At 42.3% G+C, this 19,226-nt stretch overlaps 1 protein-coding gene across 1 annotated transcript; it reads right to left on the reverse strand.

Moving 5' to 3' along the window:
- Positions 1-223: 223 nt before the first annotated feature.
- LOC147641485 (protein STRUBBELIG-RECEPTOR FAMILY 8-like) lies at positions 224-14,719 on the reverse strand. Its single transcript, XM_086821834.1, has 16 exons — positions 13,886-14,719; positions 13,629-13,761; positions 13,356-13,427; positions 13,183-13,248; positions 12,989-13,060; positions 12,816-12,887; positions 8,906-8,977; positions 8,726-8,791; positions 8,357-8,422; positions 7,946-8,253; positions 1,876-2,138; positions 1,463-1,740; positions 1,231-1,366; positions 1,007-1,143; positions 762-918; positions 224-668 (listed from the first exon to the last, which is right to left on the reverse strand). The coding sequence occupies exons 1-16, from the start codon at positions 13,980-13,982 to the stop codon at positions 531-533; spliced, it is 2,133 nt and encodes a 710-aa protein (XP_086677960.1). The 5' UTR covers positions 13,983-14,719; the 3' UTR covers positions 224-530.
- Between the last annotated feature and the right edge of the window lie 4,507 nt (positions 14,720-19,226).

Genomic DNA, 19,226 nt, shown 5'->3' on the forward strand with positions numbered 1-19,226 from the left:
CTTGGGATCTAGAACTTCATAAAATAAGGCCCATTACACATCGCCATACCCCTGCCTGCCCATGCTGATGTGGTGGGGGTATCCACCGCCCATAATTCTTGGGCAGGCAATCTCCCCCGCCCATATACATGGGCGGTGGTGTATGTGTAACGGGCCTAAGGGCTCTTAACTGGAAAGAACAGCCCTTAACTGGAAAGAACGATGGCCAAAGGAGGCTCGACAATTATTGGAATGAGCAACAAATAAATGGAAAGAATAATAGTTTCCAAGAAAATATTGATTTCCTTGTACCCTAAACTATATCAATATACACCCTTCTCATGGGTATGCCATACTTCAGACTCGTAAATCCATATCAATATACACCCTCACTAAAGAATCGACTGCCCTGGGTGGAACTGTAGTGTATCACTTGCTTCCCTAAACCATATCAGTCAATTTGGACCCACTGTGCAATTGGCTGGCATTATATTCCTCAAATCAGGACCTGGGCGGTGTCATGCCTTTGACCTTGCTAGTGGTCTGACATGTTAAACATCTGATTGATCATGGGTGTTTGCGCCCCTTTGTTCTTCACCAGATCTCCTCTTGTTGAGAGTTGCCCGCTGCATTAGCCGCACTAAAGACTGGACCACCTCTGACATCGGTGGCCGGAACTCCATCTCAGGCTGTTAAGGAGAACATTATAAACAACAAATCATGTCATTCACTTTCAACAGGTTCAGGCACTCCAAAGATCTTAGAAAAGGCTGAAGTACAACCTGTACACATAGTGCAATGATGTCCGCGAAACGTGACAGGGACTTGGCGGGGTACATGCCATTTAAAGAAGGATCAACCATATCTGCTAAAGCATCAATATCATGAAGCTGGGGAGTTGCCCATCTTACCAATGACTGTTCTGCCCTCGGCCTTGTGCTGCAACCAAACAGCAAAGCATGTTTGTGAGGAATAGCATGTATGCATTTAAAACAAATGTTTCCTTTGTTCAGGAAAACTTAGTCACCTGTCCATGGGCTTGCGTCCTGTCAAAAGCTCAAGCATGACGACGCCAAAACCATATACATCACTCTGCCACGTGTATACTCCGGACATGGTATACTCTGGAGCGCTGTATCCAGATGAACCCACCATGGCAGAAGCCTAATAGCACAAGCACAGAAAATGCTGCTATTGAGCTACCTTGAAAAGTTTAAATGTTATTTAAAGAGAATCTTCCAGTTGTTCTACCTGCAACTCGGAAGTAGATGACAGCGGAGAAATCCCACAATCACAAAGATGAGGATTGAGTTCCTCATCCAGTAAGATGTTGGCAGACTTGAAGTTTTTGTGGACAACGACAGGTTGACACACTTCATGGAGATACCTATATCCCATATGCAAACATAGCCCAAGTAAGCCCGTGTGAATAGAGTAAAAGTTTCCAACATTGCAATCAAGTCCAAAACAAAACAATTCTTACTCCAGAGCCCGAGCCATGCCCAACGCAATCTTAACACGAACATTCCAAGTTAGTTCTCTTTTGGTTGAGTCTTCCCAAATATGAAGCATATCACTCAATGTCCCTTTGCTAAAGTACTCGTATACCAGCAGGCGTTGACCATGCTCAACACAATATCCAACCAACTCTGCAATATTAGCATGGCGGAGACGTGAAATACTAGATATGATCTCCATAAAATCCTCTTCCTTCTGGACTGATAAAGACGAAGACGTGTTGATCTTCTTGACTGCTAAAAGCTGCACAGATAAGACCCCATCATGGCCATCGGGACAACCATTATCGCTTAAGAATAACCAAACACACGCATTCATGTTCAGCAAAGTGGTGACAGGATTCCATTTCTCATCTACATATATTGTATGCACACGTACCTTGCCATTTGGAAGCTCCGCCCTGTATACAGGACCCAGTTCACCTTCATCAATAAGGCACTCTTGACTGAAGCTGTTGGTAGCAAGTTGCAAGTCAGCAACAGAGTAAGCTGAGGCAGAAATTGGGCTCTTCCCCCTTCTGCTGGAGGCTTTCCTCCCTGAAACCTTTTCTATGACGGGCTCCTTGATGCTCTCTGACGGTGGAGGCTTTAATACCGTCTCTAGTGGCAAGAGGCTTGCCCTGAACTCATGCTTTTCCTTAACTGCTCGATAGGTGAAAACTATGAGTACAGACCAGACAAGAACTTGTCTTCATGCAAGAAATAAAGAACCAACGTGCATTAATTACATCCCTTAAGATACAACTCTAAGCTTGGCTGGTTCAATTGTTTTCAAACCACTCTCTCTCTCTCTCTCTCTCTCTCCCTCTATACCTCTCTACCTCTGACTTCACTATCCCTATTGCTAGGTGCACTAATCCGAGTACTCGGCTATCTTAGTCATTATGATTTCAAATTATTCCACAGTTTTTTCTCTTCAATATCACGACAAGGATACTTCATGAATCTTGTAATCATCTTTTATTTCATAGGCCCATTGAGCCTTTTTCTCCACGTCCCTGCTCTGCTGCACTACGACAGCCACAAGAAACACAGTGCATAGTCGCCCTCTACCCGTTTTGTACCTGTGCCCCGCGCTGCACGCTCTGTGCTGTCCGTTTCGTACCTGTGCAACCCCTATGCCTCCCCTTTTGCTGCTGTGTGCTGCGCTGCTCTGTGCTGTCCGTGTCGTACCTGTGCAGCCCCTACACGTCCCCTTTTGCTGCTGTGCGCTGTGCTGCTCTGTGCTGTCCGTGTCATACCTGTGCAGCCCCTACACTTCCCCTTTTGCTGCTGTGCGCTGCGCTGTCCGTTTCGTACCTGTGCTGTGCTCCGCGTCCCTGCTCTGCTGCACTACCACAGCCACAAGAAACACAGTGCATAGTCGCCGTCTACCCGTTTTGCACCTGTGCCCCGCGCTGCGCGCTCTGTGCTGTCCGTTTCGTACCTCTGCAATCCCTATGCCTCCCCTTTTGCTGCTGTGCGCTGCGCTGTCCGTTTCGTACATGTGCTGTGCTCCACGTCCCTGCTCTGCTGCACTACGACAGCCACAAGAAACACAGTGCATGGTCGCCCTCTACCCGTTTTGCACCTGTGCCCCGCACTACGCACTCTGTGCTGCCCGTTTCGTACCTGTGCAACCCCTACGCCTCCCCTTTTGCTGCTATGCACTGCGCTGCTCTGTGCTGTCCATGTCGTACCTGTGCAACCCCTACACCTGCCCTTTTGCTGCTGTGCGCTGCGCTGTCCATTTCGTACCTGTGCTGTCCTGAGATGTCATTTTTTATACAGAGACTCATCAGAGCCCTGAGAGGGGCTTACCATACAGGCCGGGTATGAGTGGGAGTCAGCTTTCCGAGGCGAGACCCGCATATCAGGAAGAGTATGTGGCTTTGGAGGGGTAGCTGTCCTTTTTAGATTCCATCTTCGACAGGTGTCACCATTTGGCCACCCGAATGGTTCACTCTTGCTTTCACACTATGTACATATTGGATTGGTGTCCATGGCTTGTGGAATGTGCCTATGCATGTGATTGACACGTGTCATGCTGTATAGTTGGATATGATGTTCCGCTGGGACTTGATGTTATCATGCCCGGAATATCTAGAGGACTTGGCTTTCCGCTGGGACTTGTGCCTTGTGTACATGCCCGGAAACGCCTGGAAAATTGGCTTTCCACTGGGTCTGGTATCGCATATACTTGCCTGGAAACGCCTGGTCTTATATGGTTTCATGAACGGAAATTGCTCATGGCAATGCTGCATTGCATAGCATCTCTATGTGCTTGCCTGCAAATGAAATTGCATGCTGTTTTCATGCCTGCATGACCTATGTGTAGTTCCGGGCTAGGGGACGCCCGCCCGTGAACCGTGTGTGTGAAACTATCTGCTGACATGGTTGTGTGGCATGTGAACAGGTGGTAAGTATTACCCAATCTAGGCTCAAATAGCCCTTAGGACTTAGCCAATATTTATAAGTGAGTGCGTTCCCACTTCATTAAAGTTTGGGCGCCCAAAAGTCACTTATAAATTATGACCGCTTCCAAGTTCACACTCACTGAAGTCTCGAGGCGGACAAGACTCAATGTCCAGGACCTGATCCTCCCTTTTTACTCATAAATGGGCATCTCCCCATGTCCCCTCACCTGATTGGACCCCAATTCACTTACTTATTAAGAGAAAATTCGTGTTTTCTCTTCATGAGGATTTTTGGAGGCTGAAAACTCTGTTTTTCCACCATTTCTCTCCATTTCCAAGCTCTCCATAGCCATACCCAACTTGCTAGGGTGTTTTCCAAGCTTCCAAGAGTGTTTCCAAGTGCTAATCACTCTCCTACTCATTCCCAATGACTGAAATTCAACAAAACAACTCTCATTTTTGCTGTAATTTCTTGTCTTTTTGCTAAAAACCCTAATTTCATCCTTCCTTTCTCAAGTTGAACCATAGGGGAAGCTTTCCCAGGGTTCCCTTCATCCTCTTGAAGACTTTTGTCGCGAAGGATTGCGGCAAATCGAAGATATCAACACTTCTAAAGCTTCCAACACGAAGGCTTCCGCTTGCAACAACTTCTATGAAGACCGGTAAGCTAATTGGACAATGTGTTGTCATTACTTATTCAGTAGAAGGACAGGACTCCTTGTTTAGCCGTCCTGTGTAGTATTTCTCTTGTCCTATGTGCTCTTGAAGATGTTGCTACCTTGCTTGGTAGAACATAGAGCCAATGGTTAAGAATATGGGCACTGAAGTCGGGCCGGGCATCAAGGCAGCTCCTTGGTGATCTACATCGACATACCATTGTTTTCTAAATGCTGAATTTCATATGCATTGGCATGGAGGATTTGGCAATGGATGCCTGTGAAGCTATGTATTGAATTTCTCCAATCGTAATACAATTTACTCAAGGAAGGGGTCGGCCGTTCCGGCTCATTGTGTGTCTCTTGTCAATTCAGCAATTTACTTTTTGTATTTGAGCAAGTGTCCTTCAAATCTTAGTGTATTTAAGTGTATTGATTAGCATTGTATTCAACCAAGTTACATCAGGTTTGTGATGAGCGGCAGTCTGGTAATGGCCACTTAAGTGTGGATACGCTGCAGGTGCAGGCTTTCTGGGACCAGATGGTGGATAGCTTGCCAGTTGATGGCAGCAGTTGGCAGGAACTTTCCAGTACTGATGTTGGCAGTTCTTGTGTTCGTCAATGAGAGGAAACTGAACAGGTAACTTATGCTCTGATGTCTCATAGTATTCGGGACAAAGAAACTCCTGTAGATGAGGATGTTCTTTCCACAGGGACCTTTCGAAAAGCCACGCAAGTGGCAGTAGATTACTTGCAGAAGGAGGTGCATTCTCCAGGCTTTGTGGTTCCGGATTCAGAGGGGATGGTTGACAGGTTTCAGAAGGCCTTGCGTGGTCTTCAGCAGGTTTCCAGGACTAGGCTTTGCACCGTAACAAGTGTTGATCCTTGTGAGCAGTGTGATGCCTCTTTGACTCAAAAGCGGAATGGTTCATTGATTTGGTTGATGGACACCAGATTGGACGGAAGCTTCCTGATGAAGTAGTTGAGCTCATGGTTGCAGCTGACTCCTTGGGAGGCAAGATTGTGTATCTTGTGGTTTCTGCAACATGCAAAGAATATAGAGCAAAGTTACATGTTATTTTCTGCATTGCGTTTTGCTCTTATATTCCCAGATCTGGTCATCATCTCCGCTGCGCATTCTGACAGCTCCACCGCCATCAAGCTACCTTTCCACGTGACATAGTTGAGGGAGATCTCTCGGCCATACTCGTCAACCCCATGCTTGACATTTTGGAGAGTGGTATACCATCGACTCGGAGCTGATGTTGCTCCCATGTTTTTATGTTCTTAGTATTCCATGACGAGTTTCCATGGACAGTTTTGTATCACCCCAGTGAGATAGCTATATTTATGTTTTCATTCTGTTTTATTTTCCATTCCATGATGAGATATGCCATGGACATTATTGTACCACTTTGGTCTCATAGGCCCGTTGAGTCTTTAGTAGACGCTTAATATATCTTTCTTTCTTTCTTTCTCTCTATCTCTCTCTCTATATATATATATTTATTTATTTATTTTTATTTTTATTTTTTTCCGATTCATAATGAGATATGCCATGGACATTATTGTATCACACTGGTCTCATAGGCCCATTGGGTCTTTAGCAGACGCTTAATATATCTTTCTTACCATTTATCTTTCATGTGGGGATGTCTCTTATTTTCAATGATGACTATGATGATGCTGATGACCATATTGCTATCCTAGATCATCATACATACATAGAGGGTTTTACACACGAGATGGTGTATGGTTTGGCTCATGCCCATATACCTATTGATGCAATGGATCATGTCTTTGACTTTTTAAGTGATGCTACATGAGATGATGGCATTGGTTCGCTCTTACCCTCGCATGATGCCAACCTTGAGATTTGGCTCCTACAAGTGCTGACAAAGCCTACGTGAGAACCTCTTTCGAATCGGTTGTTGTTATAGCTTTCGCAGCGTGGCCTGAGAGTAGGAGTCCTCTGAATCTGCCCAAGTAGAAGAAGCCTGGCACTACGGACAGTGAGTGATCCACTCATGAGATATAGCTGCATCAATTTGATTGATTCGTCTAAGACTCTCTCTGAGGTGCTAGGTAGATACAAATCTCCGATCCATAGGGAGACTTTTAAAATAACTGTCAATGCACATCACTACATATATCCGGACGCACCCAAAAGTCATCCAACTTCATCTCTAATGAGGTCATCACACAATCTGGATTGTCTATCAGCTATCAGCCTCATCCACTAATGTAGGAAGCCTCTGTCTCAAAAAAGGTCTCACGCAACTCTAGGCTCTGATAATGGCAACTATAAGTGGAGAAGAAGGTGGCCAATAATCTACCTTGATGAAAATGAAACGTAAACTCAGCATCCAATCTCCACCACCACGAGGTGTACAATTGGAAATGTGAAACATAAAAAAACATTCCAAGGCTCGGTGCCTAGGAGGAATGCTCTGACCGCTAGCTTGCAAAGCAATACCCTACACTATATACCCAAATCTACAATATTCAGCCCCTCTTCATGTATGGGACAGATAACAGTCTCCCAAGCCACTCTAGCCCAAGTGTCTAGTGATGTAGCATGCAATAGGTTGATTGTCGTAGATAGTAGTCGACCCCTCCTGCAAGCAAGAGTATTTGCTTATATTTCTTTGGAGAACTTTTACAATGAATATGAATGATGACTGAGGACTGCCAAACGCAAGGACGAAGTAGACCGAATGCAGGTTGATCTAGATGTTGTCCAAGCTCCTTTGAATAGCTCTTCAATGACCACTATGCATGCTCATATGTTGGTTGAATGCTAAACAGACTCTTCAAGAATGCACATATGTTGGCTGAATGCTAAAAAGACTCTTCAGGGAAACCTTGGGAATGCTGCTGAAAGTCTGCACAAGGAAGCTGGAGGCTTTTAGCACACCAAACTGCTTGGTAACTGCTGGGAACTGATCCGACTCTGAATGAAAAATGGAGAATGATAAGCGCTGCTTATGGAGTCTGGCCTACGTAGCTCATGCCTGACATGTCCCAAACTGGGCCTCCCAATGGGATCACGGCATACGACAAATATTCCTAAAAGGTAAATCCTATTGATGAATGTTGCACTGAAGTAGAGCCAGTGTGTCACATAGCACTCCTATGCAGGGTGCATGCGACAAGTGAACCATCCAAACTTGACCAAAGAAAGTTACGGACCAATCTCTGCAACTCACCAATGCATCCACAAGAGAAGCACCACCAAGAGGCAATGAACGAGGCTAAGGCAAGCAGTACTTGGTTAACTAGCAAAGCTCTGGAGACAAGAATGCATGCAAAAGCATGCTTCATAACAATGATTGTTCCTACTAAAAACTTTATTTTTAGTTTCTGTCCAACTACAAATGTTTGTACAAAAACTTGCCTTGGTTATCAGGTGTAAGTGATCCTAGTACCGGAGTTGTCGATTGTAACTTCTCTTCATCGTTGAAATTATCTCGAGGTTTCCGAAGGAAATATGCTGCAATAAGAGCAACAACCATGACTCCTAGAATACAAGCAATCACTATTCCAGCAATAGCTCCACCATTAATGACAGATTTGTTGCCCTCAGAACTCTTGGATGAACCCTTGGGGCTCGAATTCTTTGGGGACGACTTTGGAACAGGGGGAGGTGGGGTATAAGGTGGCGGTGGAGGAGCTGGAGAAGAGCTAAAAGAATTTCCACCATCCCTGTTTAATCAACAAAAAGAGCAACTTTGTTGTAAAGGTGAAAATGTATAAATAGATGGCGATCACTAACATACACCTTTTTTGAAGGAAAGTATAAACTCACCTCAAATTCGGAATGGAGCTGAAAGATGCTGGAACCCAACCAGTAAATTGATTGTTTTCAACATTCCTGAACATAGGCATGATAAGGATGTCATTTGCATGTACTGACCCTCAGCCAATACCCATGTCAAAAAGCTACTAACATCTCAGTGCTGCAATTGCATCCAGGGGGTAAGACCGCCTCCAGGGCCACCTGGTAAGTTTGCAAGCCTGGACATGCTACCAGGACAGCCAACTTATCAGGCAGCCTCCAGGGCCTCCAAGGACCACAAATGCCCAGACCTGCTAAAATGTTGTGAAGCCACCCTAAGAAAGCTAGTCAGACACACACACCAGTGTATCTGCTGTATTCAAAAAGGTAAGAACTCACAAGTCCTGAAGCTGAAGATTGGCTAAAACATTCAGACTTCCTGTAAACTGGTTATTTTGCAGATACCTGCGGCGTGCACGGGTACCAAATTAGCCTTTCAACATTTAAATTGAATTTCCTTCAAGCCTAAGAGGACTTGAATGATTCAAACTTCAAAGAAGGTTGTCAATAAGAACCTACAAGGAGGTTAGGTTGTACAAAGTCGAAAAGGACTGAGGCAACTGGCCTGATATAGTATTGTAGGACAAGTCACTGCATCAATGCAAATTCCCCCCACCAAATGCATTAAAATCAGAGGATTGATTCATATGCAACAGTTTAGCAGTACATAAACCCCTCTGCTTTTCATATATACCTTCATAAAGTCAGAAAAATCTGAACTTACGGATTGAGAGATTTGAGAAAGAAATAATAGTGAAAAAGGACAAAGACAAAAACAAAGCATTTGAAAGATCAAAAATAAATAAACTAACAAACCTAGCCACTAAGGAAGGAAATCAAAAGATAATATTAAACGAAGACTTTTAACTACCACATTAACAAAAAAAACAAAAAACAAAAACAAACAAACAAACAAAACAAAAAACAAGACACAAGAAAACAAGAAAAAAAAACAAAACAATTACATGAATGAAAGAAACTTTAAAATTTAAAAAAATACAAAAATAAAAAAAACACACACACACAAGCATACACACACTTCTTCTTAATAAGAACTTAAACCTTTTGAGCTAAGATACTAAACAATAACACAAAATAGCAAAACAAAGAACTGTAAACTCTAGACCTAAAAAGCACTTAAGAGCTAGAACCAAACATTAAGCTAAACTTTAAAAAAGACTTTGACTCAAAAGTGCAACCATTAACTCCAATGTCTGTACGAACATGAAGTGTAGGTTCATCAACTCTATCATGCATAGAATGGCAATAAGCTATGACGTCCCTACTCACGTCATCAGTGCCCAAGAGTAGGTGCAGGTTTGTATATGGTTAGTCCAAAAGAACATGCTTTATAAAAACAGCGAATTGAGTTTCTATCACTCTCCGGAGGTGATGGGAATACTCAGCCATGATACAGACTAGCACTCAAAGTCTGCTCTAAGGTATAACAACAAAGAATCACAAAACATAGGAAAGAACCAAACTAAGTCTATATTAAGCTAGAGCGAGAAAGAATTACAAAAAGACTAAACAAGGCCTACTCTAAGTTAAAACAACAAACCCTACTCTAAGCTAAAACAAGCTACTTTTACAAAAAAGAGCATTGAATTATGAATTAAGTGGGCTTTTCAACTCCCCACTTCTATAAACTTACTCCATATCATTTTAAACATTCCAAAAGCTGAAATACCAAAGATAAACTTATTACCATTCATGAAAGAACGAACCTTTTTCAAAATTTTATTGAAACTATAACCTTTTTCACTAAGCAACAAAATAAGATGGCATGATTGAGAGATAAAGGCAAATTTAGTAGAGCGAAGACAAGAGAATCTAAAAAGTTGAGAGTAGATAACACCATACTTAGCTGTAGCAAAAATATTGGAAGAAAAGTGTGGCATCCGAATGATCTTTAAGTTAGCATATTCAAGTTGTAATCATTTGTCATAAATATCTACTATGAAGCCTGAAGATGATTGAGTGATCTTAAGGTCTACAAAAGCACAACTATCACTATTCGAGGTGCGGTTAAGTTCGCAAAATTCCTTGGGATAGATCCCTCCACCTAAGTGTTAGCACATTCATCCCCAATTTCTGCCCATGTTTGGTGTCCTTTTGGTCCCTTTTGCATGGCCCTTGATTGTGGGCTGGCCACCCCTTATTTTACATATTTTTTTGGGATTTTTCCCAGCCTAGATGCATTTTCCCAGTCGGCCAGCTTTATTATGCCCAGTCAGCCAGTTATAGCATGTCCAGTCGGCCAGCTCTCCCCACCTATAAATAGGTGGGCTGGCCACGTTTGTGCTGAGTCCTAGGCTTGGGACTGTTCTGTTAGCAGTCATCTCCTGTCTGTACACTACACATTAGGGCCTCTGTTGTGGGTGTGCCCGCCCATTTAGGTGTTCCTCCATTTTTTCCCACTTTCTGTATCTTTTCCCTATTTTCATGGTCGTGGGGCTGTTGTTTGCTGGCCGCCTGGAGTTGTACTAGCCTTAGTCTGGCCGACTTGAGCCTTGTACCTAGCCGATTGTCCCCCTACTTGCTAACTACTTGTATACACTCATGAGCTTGTCCAGCAACCAGTTGGCTGCCTTTTTGTTTGTTGGCTGACCAGTATGGGAGGGTGGTATAAATACCACTACTAACCCCACTTCATGTAGTTGTACCGGATCTATTGTGTATAGCAAAGTTTATACAACTCCTCTCTCTCTCTTTTGCGTTTGCTCTTCCACACTCAGTTCTGCGTTCTTAGGCTGGTGGTTCTCTCTTGCGTTTGCTCATCTTCATCGTGGAGTCTTGCTGCGTATGCTCTCAGTTGTTTGTCTCATATCCGTTGCGTATTCTGACATGGTATTAGAGCCCCAGGTGGCTTGAAGCTTGGAGACTTCGGAGAGCTTGCTGAACTATTTCTTAAAGACCTTGGTGCTTGCGGGACTGCTGGGTTTTTGGTGCTGATTGGAGATCTCTTGGGCTATTCAGGACTTGGAGATTGGGTAGAAGGTGGCCATTACCGTTGGACAACCACCTTGCATATTAGTTGCAACCTCTTCTTCATTTTCTTTCCCACCCACCCTCCCTTCACAAGACCAAAGTAACCCCCCCGAGATGGCATACTTGCTTGAGATGGCTGAGAAGCACGTGAAGATCCCTACTCTCCCCACATTCCCGGTGGGTCGACAATAGAACGGGACCAACTATGGCATCTGGAAGGTTATGATGGAGTCTGTATTGGAGTCTTATGACTTGGCTGATTTCATTATTATTGGTGTTCCACGGCCAAAGTTGGAGGACGAGGAGCTGTTACCCTCTACTCGGAAAGAACAGGAGGCTCAAGCACAGTTGCGGGATCGTGTCAATGCCCGTGTGCATTCTTTCATCTTTCTTAATTGCACAACACAAGTGATAAATCATATCAAGCATATGACGCTGGCCAAAGGGATTTAGTAGCATTTGGCTTCTCTGTATAATAGGGTATCACCCATGAAGCAGATCTCCTTGGAAGAGCAGATGCGGGTAATGAATCTTGCAAAGTCTTTGACGATGCGGGAGCACATCAATAAGTTGCAGGCTCTTCAGTGAGAGGTTCTTCAGGCTGGAAAGGAGATATCTTCAGAAGACATGGCCATCACTTTGCTGTCTCATTTGACCTTTCAATACTCAGCTTTCTACTCCTCTTTGATCACCAGTGGCAGGCTCAGCACCATCACGTGGGAGGAGCTTGTGCCTATGGTCTTGGACCAGGAAGAGCGTTTTACAAACCCTCCACAGGACGGAGGTTCTGAGGCCTTGACTAGCCAGCGGTCAAAAGGCCGCAGTACAGGCAAAGGGAACTCTTCACAGGCGAAGTCTTCCGAGCAAGAGCCCGACATGGATCGTGATGCCTTGAAGGCAAAGAGAACCTGCAACAATTGTGGCGAGAAAGGCCACTACTGGATAAAATGTCCTAAGCGAAGCACCGAACAGGGTGCAAATTCCTCTGCAGTAACCGTGAAGACTCCAGCTTTTGTGCACTTGGAAATATGGACACCCGCGTTTCATCTTCTTCGAGATGGGAGGCATTTGGACTCACCACTAGGGACACTCGGGAGTGGATTCTAAACAGTGGTGCTTCCAAACACGACTCCTTCCCGAGAGTTATTATAGGATCTTTGGAGGCACGTAGGTCACATCCTGATTGGTGACAAGTCCACTATCCCTATTCACAATGAGGGCAGGTTAGAGATCGTTCCCGATGGCAAAGGGGAAAGCATTCCTCCCAGGTTCTTTTTGTCCCATCTCTTGGTTTTCATATGTTGCATGAGGTTTGCAAGACTAGTGTACGGGTGGAGTTGTTATTTATATGACAATGCAGTGATTTCTTCTACTTACAATCTGCTCAAATTATTTTAAAAAAAAGCATCTTTACATGACAAGGCAGAATCCAACTTACAGGACAGACAGGCTATTGAGCTTCGAAAACATGTCTTGAAGGCTACCAGTCATATGATTGTGGCCAGCATACCTGCACTTGTTTGTCCCATATGTTATTGCACTACTTATCATTCTGCTTGATATGTTACAAAGCATAAGCCTAAAACAGCCAACATGTTAACTGGAGCTTACAGGTACACCAAGCTTGTCATTGCAGAAATCGAATACGGCAGGTTGCCCGCAAAATTGTTGTTTCCTAGATTTCTGCTCAAGTTGAACAACAAAGGTGAGAGATTAAATGATAAATCTCCAAGGAGAAGTTAAAGGATTATACCTAGTGTGAAACAAAAATGATTGTGTAGTGCAGAAAGATAAGGTAAACATACAAAGTCTGAAGGTTGGGAGGTAGAGAATAAGGTATATTGCCGGATATCTGATTGTTGCTGAAATCCCTGCATTGACAGAGGTCAAGGATTCTTATCATTTAAGCCACAATTTGAGATAAGGTCTCAAAATATCTATGAACTCAGCTTTCTTAGCTCAAAAAAATGAGACGTACATGACAGTGAGAGAAGTGAGCTTCCCCATATTGTAGCCAAGTTGACCCGAAAGACCGAGACTGGAGAGATTGCTGCACAAACAACACCAAAAAAGTACATCGGCCTGTGTACTATAAAGACACGTACACCTCTGTATATTGATTTCTGTGCCAATCAAAGCACACCCGCCTATGTAGGATATACACAACATGTACATGTACTCTGCATACGTAGCACAAGCACCTCCATTTGAGATGACCGGCAATGATGAAAGATTCCTAAGCAAGTCTTACATTTGAGTGACAGCAGAGCCGCTGCATTGGATGCCCTTCCATGATTGGCCGCACGGATCTGGATTGCTGGAGGTCCAGGATGTCAAGGAGCCGGTTGAACTGAGACTGCTGTACAGGCTTTGGAGAGCCGCCACTGCAAAAAAAAATACCAATGGGAGGACACGGGTGAATCGACAGAGGAGATAATTTCGAGCATATGACTGCACTGAATTGCTTCTCTTAATGAGATGGGTGAGGGAAGAAGCAAATTAGCATACCATCATCTGAGTTTGTGAGTGCCAGGGCAGCAGAGAGGAGGAAGGGGAGGCCGAGCAGGATGAATACTGGCCTGATCCACTCCATCTTCATCATCATCCGGGATGTGGACAGATTTGGGCAAGACAAGGCGAGGGGTTTCAATCTTCACCCTGTTGTTGTGTATGCTAATATAAGCTGCTGTGTGTATACGGGATGGGTATGTCCTGCAGGTCTCGTTTTGGTGGTGGTATACAGCATTGGTGGATGGAAGAAAAGTAAAAGAGGAGAAGGGCTTTCTTGCTGGTGGGTGCGAGGGTGTCTGTGTATGAAACGTGTGCGTGTGTGTGATGCGGGCTTGTGGGGCGCTGGAACAGCTTGATGGTTGGCAAAGACAGCTGTGTATGACGATCACGTCTTGGCACATTGCACGAATTACACCCGTCAGAGCAGCTGCTGCTGCTGCTGCTGCAAGCGCTACTAGTAGATTGTACTGCTCGGCTCTTCACTTTCTGTGACTTCTTTTTAGTTTATCTTTTCATCAGTTTTTAACTTTTAACCAAGCAAGGGCCATATGAGCTTTCACTTACCGCTCAGACGTCCCGAGCTGTGTCGCCATTGCCATTGCCCTTGACATTGACATGCCATTCTGATCGATGTGCACGTGCCCCCGCCTACACTTCTAGTCGGTGGCAAGTGTTTGGGGCCTACCCTACCCGTCCCTCGTATAATTATCATTTCCAGGGCCTTCCATCAACATCAGTGCCGGCCCTCCCGCCGAGTCCCGACTCCCCTCTCCTTTTTCTTACCCATCTCTCTCTCTCTCTCTCTCTCTCTCTCTCCTCAATCAATGTGCGTGAATGAAGTCGCATACTCGCAATCACAAGCAAGGCCTAAATTTGACGCCTGTTTTTCCTGTCAAGGGCCATTTTGCCTGTCAAAAAAGGTAGTTGAAAAAAATTCCTGTCAAACGACAAGCTCGAAAAAAAAATTTGCCTGTCATAGAAAATTTGGGGTAAAGCAAAAAAGAGGAGAGCTATGCCATTAGAGTGATTTTTGGATTGCACAACTTTGATGATTGTTCACATTTTCTGTCTTTTGTTCGAGGTTTATTGTGATCTAGTGGTTTTTTATTTGATATCTTTTGATGATTAGGGATTTTGCACCGGCAAGATATGCATGAATGTGATTTTAAAGAGAGCCGGCGGTCCGTAGGTTATTCTCTATTTTATATGTCTTCTTTTTACGGTATCTGTGTTGATGTAAATATACCTATCATTTGACAAGAACTTTTTTGTTGAAACCTGTCAAGCGAAAGGAGGGAAAAAAATTTGCCTGTCATAAAAAATTTCATAGGCACCCGTCAAATTTAGGCCCTGATCACAAGGCTGTGTCCTCGACTATAGTGCTCAGAGAGAAGAGAGAGTCTCTCTCTCTCTCATCATTTGAGGCTTGAGCGTCTCCAATCAATAAGTTCCTAGTGAGTTTCTTACTCCCTAGCGTCTAGGGCTCGCCTAGGATGCTCCAATCTCTCCTTCATGGCAAGTTGTGGTCCCGTCCCCATAAGCTAGCCCTCACATGGCGTGAGCATCCCATGCCTAATCATGGACACTTCCATGGGCACACACATTACTCCACATTTAGCTACAATAGAAACCACTAGGTCTCTTAGTAGCTGGAATGGAGAGAGTAAGAGATAAGATGAATTTAGATTTGGGCATCACCCTTGTGCTTAGAGTTGGTGAATGAGATGACGTCAACTTCCTCTTAATATTAAGGATCACACGATATGTGTAAACCCCCAAAGAATCAAGAACCAAGTTTCTTCATCTGTAACTATTTTACTTCAAGAAACAATGTTTTCATTTCTAATGTTAGTGTGGCATACACACTTGGTATCCTACTATTCAGAGGAGCCCATGGAGTTTTCTACAACAGTAAAGGACTCTGCATAACATGAGAGAGCCTTCCTCGATCCTACCTTCTTGTTTGCTTCATCATGATTTGGATGCATGTAAAATTGCTTACAAACCCAAGGCTCTAGCACTAGAAAACTACATGAGCAACCATGTCACATGTTCACATATTCTCTAACAAAGATGCAAATAATAAAAGCTAATGAAAAGTTTAATAGGGTCACCATGTAAGGAGTATGAGGTGGAAGCTAGGTCAAAAATATTGATGTGTAAAGAGATGATGGCTAAGTCAAATGACTACCTAGTATTAATGATTTGACATAAAACTGACACCGAATACTTTGATCCATTCCAAACCAAAATTATCTTTTTTAACTCTCCTAAATCTACTCACTTGCTCTGTTTTATCAAGTCAAATAATTCACATCATAAATATAAAAAATGGATTACTATGCACATGGTGCTATCTTGAATATCTTTAATAAATTAGAAACATGAAACATGGGGGGCTTAAAGAGGGGGGAAATGGCAATGAGTTATACAATTCAATAAGTTTTTTGACCCTCAAGAAACTCACTTCAGATAAAACTTTGTGCAATGGGTAGGTATAGCTTGTATCTTTTGAAAAGTTGATACTCATATCATACATGCATATGATGGAATCTCATCGACCTCATAAATGCCACTCTTACTTTTACCAAACCAACTTATGTGGGATAAACTCAAATTATAAATTGTCACTTAATTAAAATACCAATAGGGTGAATGTAATTGGATAAGATGGAGCTTGAAAGATGTAACATCACATGCATTATATTTAGATTCTTGTTTTACATCACACATAACGTAGTCATGAACTTAAGAATCCTCAAACTATGTCTCCTACTTTTATAAGGAAACTTCCACACAAAACCAAGCACTTCAATCATGCATGGTCCCCCCAAACTAGCATGGCTCAGAGGCTAATGTAGCATGGTTCAATGCGATAAGACTCAGACATCATGTCCTACCTCGGGATACAAAAGATAGCCTACATCAATCTACCAATACCCCTCCCCTTCTCAAGGCAAGTTAAAGATGGAGAATTATAAAAGAGGAACCCAAAAGATTCAGATGGGACATCTCCGGTAGACAACCCATGACTACAAAATTTTCAAATTCGAATGGGACATCTTGGGTAGATAACTCATCTCGGGCAAAGAACCCATGACTACAAAATATTTAAATTTTGGGGGACATCTCACGCAAATAACCCGTGACTAATAACTGGAAATAGATAAAACTTTAGATATATGGAAACTTCTAGCGATGCTCCAATGAAGATGTGTCCTTTTTCATTAGTGTTGCCAAGTAATAGACACTTGGGCTATCCTTTTAGGTATAGGGGCCAAGGCAGAGAGCCTGTATATACATAAGTTGGGAGCAACAAGGAAAAATCCTAATTTTTAATCAATGCAGAAGCTCCAATTTGATGCCAGAGGCTTAATGTTGAATTTTTTACAAATCGTTGCAAGCATTGAATCTCCAATTTGATGAATTTCTCCATATTGGAGAAAAGCCCCAAATTCTCAAGTTATTGAATACTAATTTCTCAATCATCTGTGAAATCCCCAAATCTCTTGAGGGCTATAAAACCCTATTTATATCAACCAATAGACTTGCAGATAGTGGAAGTCATGGGTTGAATGTTGGCCCCTTGAAGTAGACTCTATTAGACAACTTCTATGATGTGTATTTTGCTTCTATAGGCTATTAGATTGATGTTGATTTGGGACTATTGTTGTCCTCCTATGCCTATGTTTAGGGCTGAGGACTTTCTTCTAGCTAGTGGTATCAGAGAATGATGAGATGATGGCCACCCATTTCATTAAAAAAAGAGCAAAGCTGAATGGAAGAAAAGGCAAGTTTGATCATGTAAGATTTCCCCCTCCAGCTTTTAATGTGTAAAGGTGTAAGAACCTCCCCTTCTATTCTTGTAATTATTCCCCTCTCTGAAATAAAAGAAAGATCTTGTTTTACCCTGTTTTGGCCTAGAGAGAGATAATCCAAAATTAAGATATCTTTGGATATAAAAATCCTCCTGGTGTCTAAAATGGATTCCCCTGAAACAGAAATTCAAAATGAACTTTCCAGGGTGCATTTGGAATTAATTGAAAATGTGTATAAAGGACCTTAGCCTAAGGGTCTACATTTTTAGAAATTTTTAGATTATGGTCCAATTAAGGTTCCTATGGGCCAATAGGATTAATCCAAGTGTTGGGATGAGACAAATCCAAAGAATAAAAGAAAATACCCAAAAATGAGTAAATGCTCACATAAGATGAAGAGTTGATTGAGTACAAGGTTTATTAGTTAAAAAATAAGAGATATTACTAAAAAATGAGATATTTTGGAATAATGATACATTTTTGACACCTTGGTAAGAAAAGGAAAACCCTTGAGGTAGGTGCCTATTTCACACATGTGGAAGGGTTTTTAATTCAAAAAATTTGTGATATTTTTATCTCTCCTCTCCTGGATCAAACCAAATAAAAAAGGGTGCCAAGCTGGTCCAAATATTGTCCAAATTGAGTCAAACTGAACTTGAAAAATTCTAGAACCCAGTTGGACTTGGTTAGTGGCCTCCCTCACCTATAAATAGATCCTTAGTCTTTTGTAAAAAAATATGTGAACTATACCATGCCAGTATTACATTAAAATAATGATATTTTCTATTATCCCTTAAAAATCCTCTACTTTTGGAGAGCTTGGAGCGTCTCTCTCCCTTCAACAACGCTTGGAGCTTTCTTCTCAACTCGCTAAACCAATTGCCAAACCTAGAGGTAAGAAGAAATTTCATGGTTTTTGTTAATATTCTCAAATGATTTCACTTCTCAACCCTCTCAAGCTTAAGAAGTTTCTAATTAGTTATTTTTAATGCAAATCAAGCTTTCTCTAAGAACTTTAATGATTAATCACAAAAAAGTTAATCTTTATGCTTATTTTAAATACTTTTTATATATATCTCTCTCTCCCAAAAGAATAGTCATTCCTATGGCTAATTCTTTAGAAAAAGAATGCTCCTCATTGATAAATTCTTAATTCAAAACCAAACTCTAAGCTTGTTAAGCTAGAGGTTAAGAGAATAGTATTTTTATGCTTTTATGTTAATAAAATTATGGTAAATTTATGATTTAATTCCATAATTTGGATTTAAGTTTAAGGATAGTTCTTCTGTCATAATTGTATTGCAAAGTCTTATTCTTTTCTAGAAAAATTAAAAATTATCTGTAATAGCAGCGAAGCTATGGCAAAAAAATTAAAAATTAACACATATCTTATTTTTATGCATAATGCTACTAAAAGAGGACTTCCTACCATATTCTAGGATTGGACATCCTATGCAAAAAGAATAATTTTCATCATATTCATGAGAAATATTTTTTTTATAATTATGCTTAATTAATTG

Source organism: Cibotium barometz, chromosome 2 (assembly GCF_041138505.1).
Source record: "Cibotium barometz isolate CiBa-2024 chromosome 2, ASM4113850v1, whole genome shotgun sequence".
Taxonomy (NCBI): Eukaryota; Viridiplantae; Streptophyta; class Polypodiopsida; order Cyatheales; family Cibotiaceae; genus Cibotium; species Cibotium barometz.

What these genes read in the sequence shown, in the direction of transcription:
- LOC147641485 (XM_086821834.1), bottom strand. Translation starts at nt 13,982, where the DNA reads ATGATGATGAAGATGGAGTGGATCAGGCCAGTATTCATCCTGCTCGGC. An exon ending in ATGACAAGCTTGGTGTACCT is followed by an intron (nt 12,888 to 12,988) that starts GTAAGCTCCAGT and finishes AAACAAGTGCAG; the next exon opens with GTATGCTGGCCACAATCATA. An exon ending in CTCAATAGCCTGTCTGTCCT is followed by an intron (nt 8,978 to 12,815) that starts GTAAGTTGGATT and finishes GCATTGATGCAG; the next exon opens with TGACTTGTCCTACAATACTA.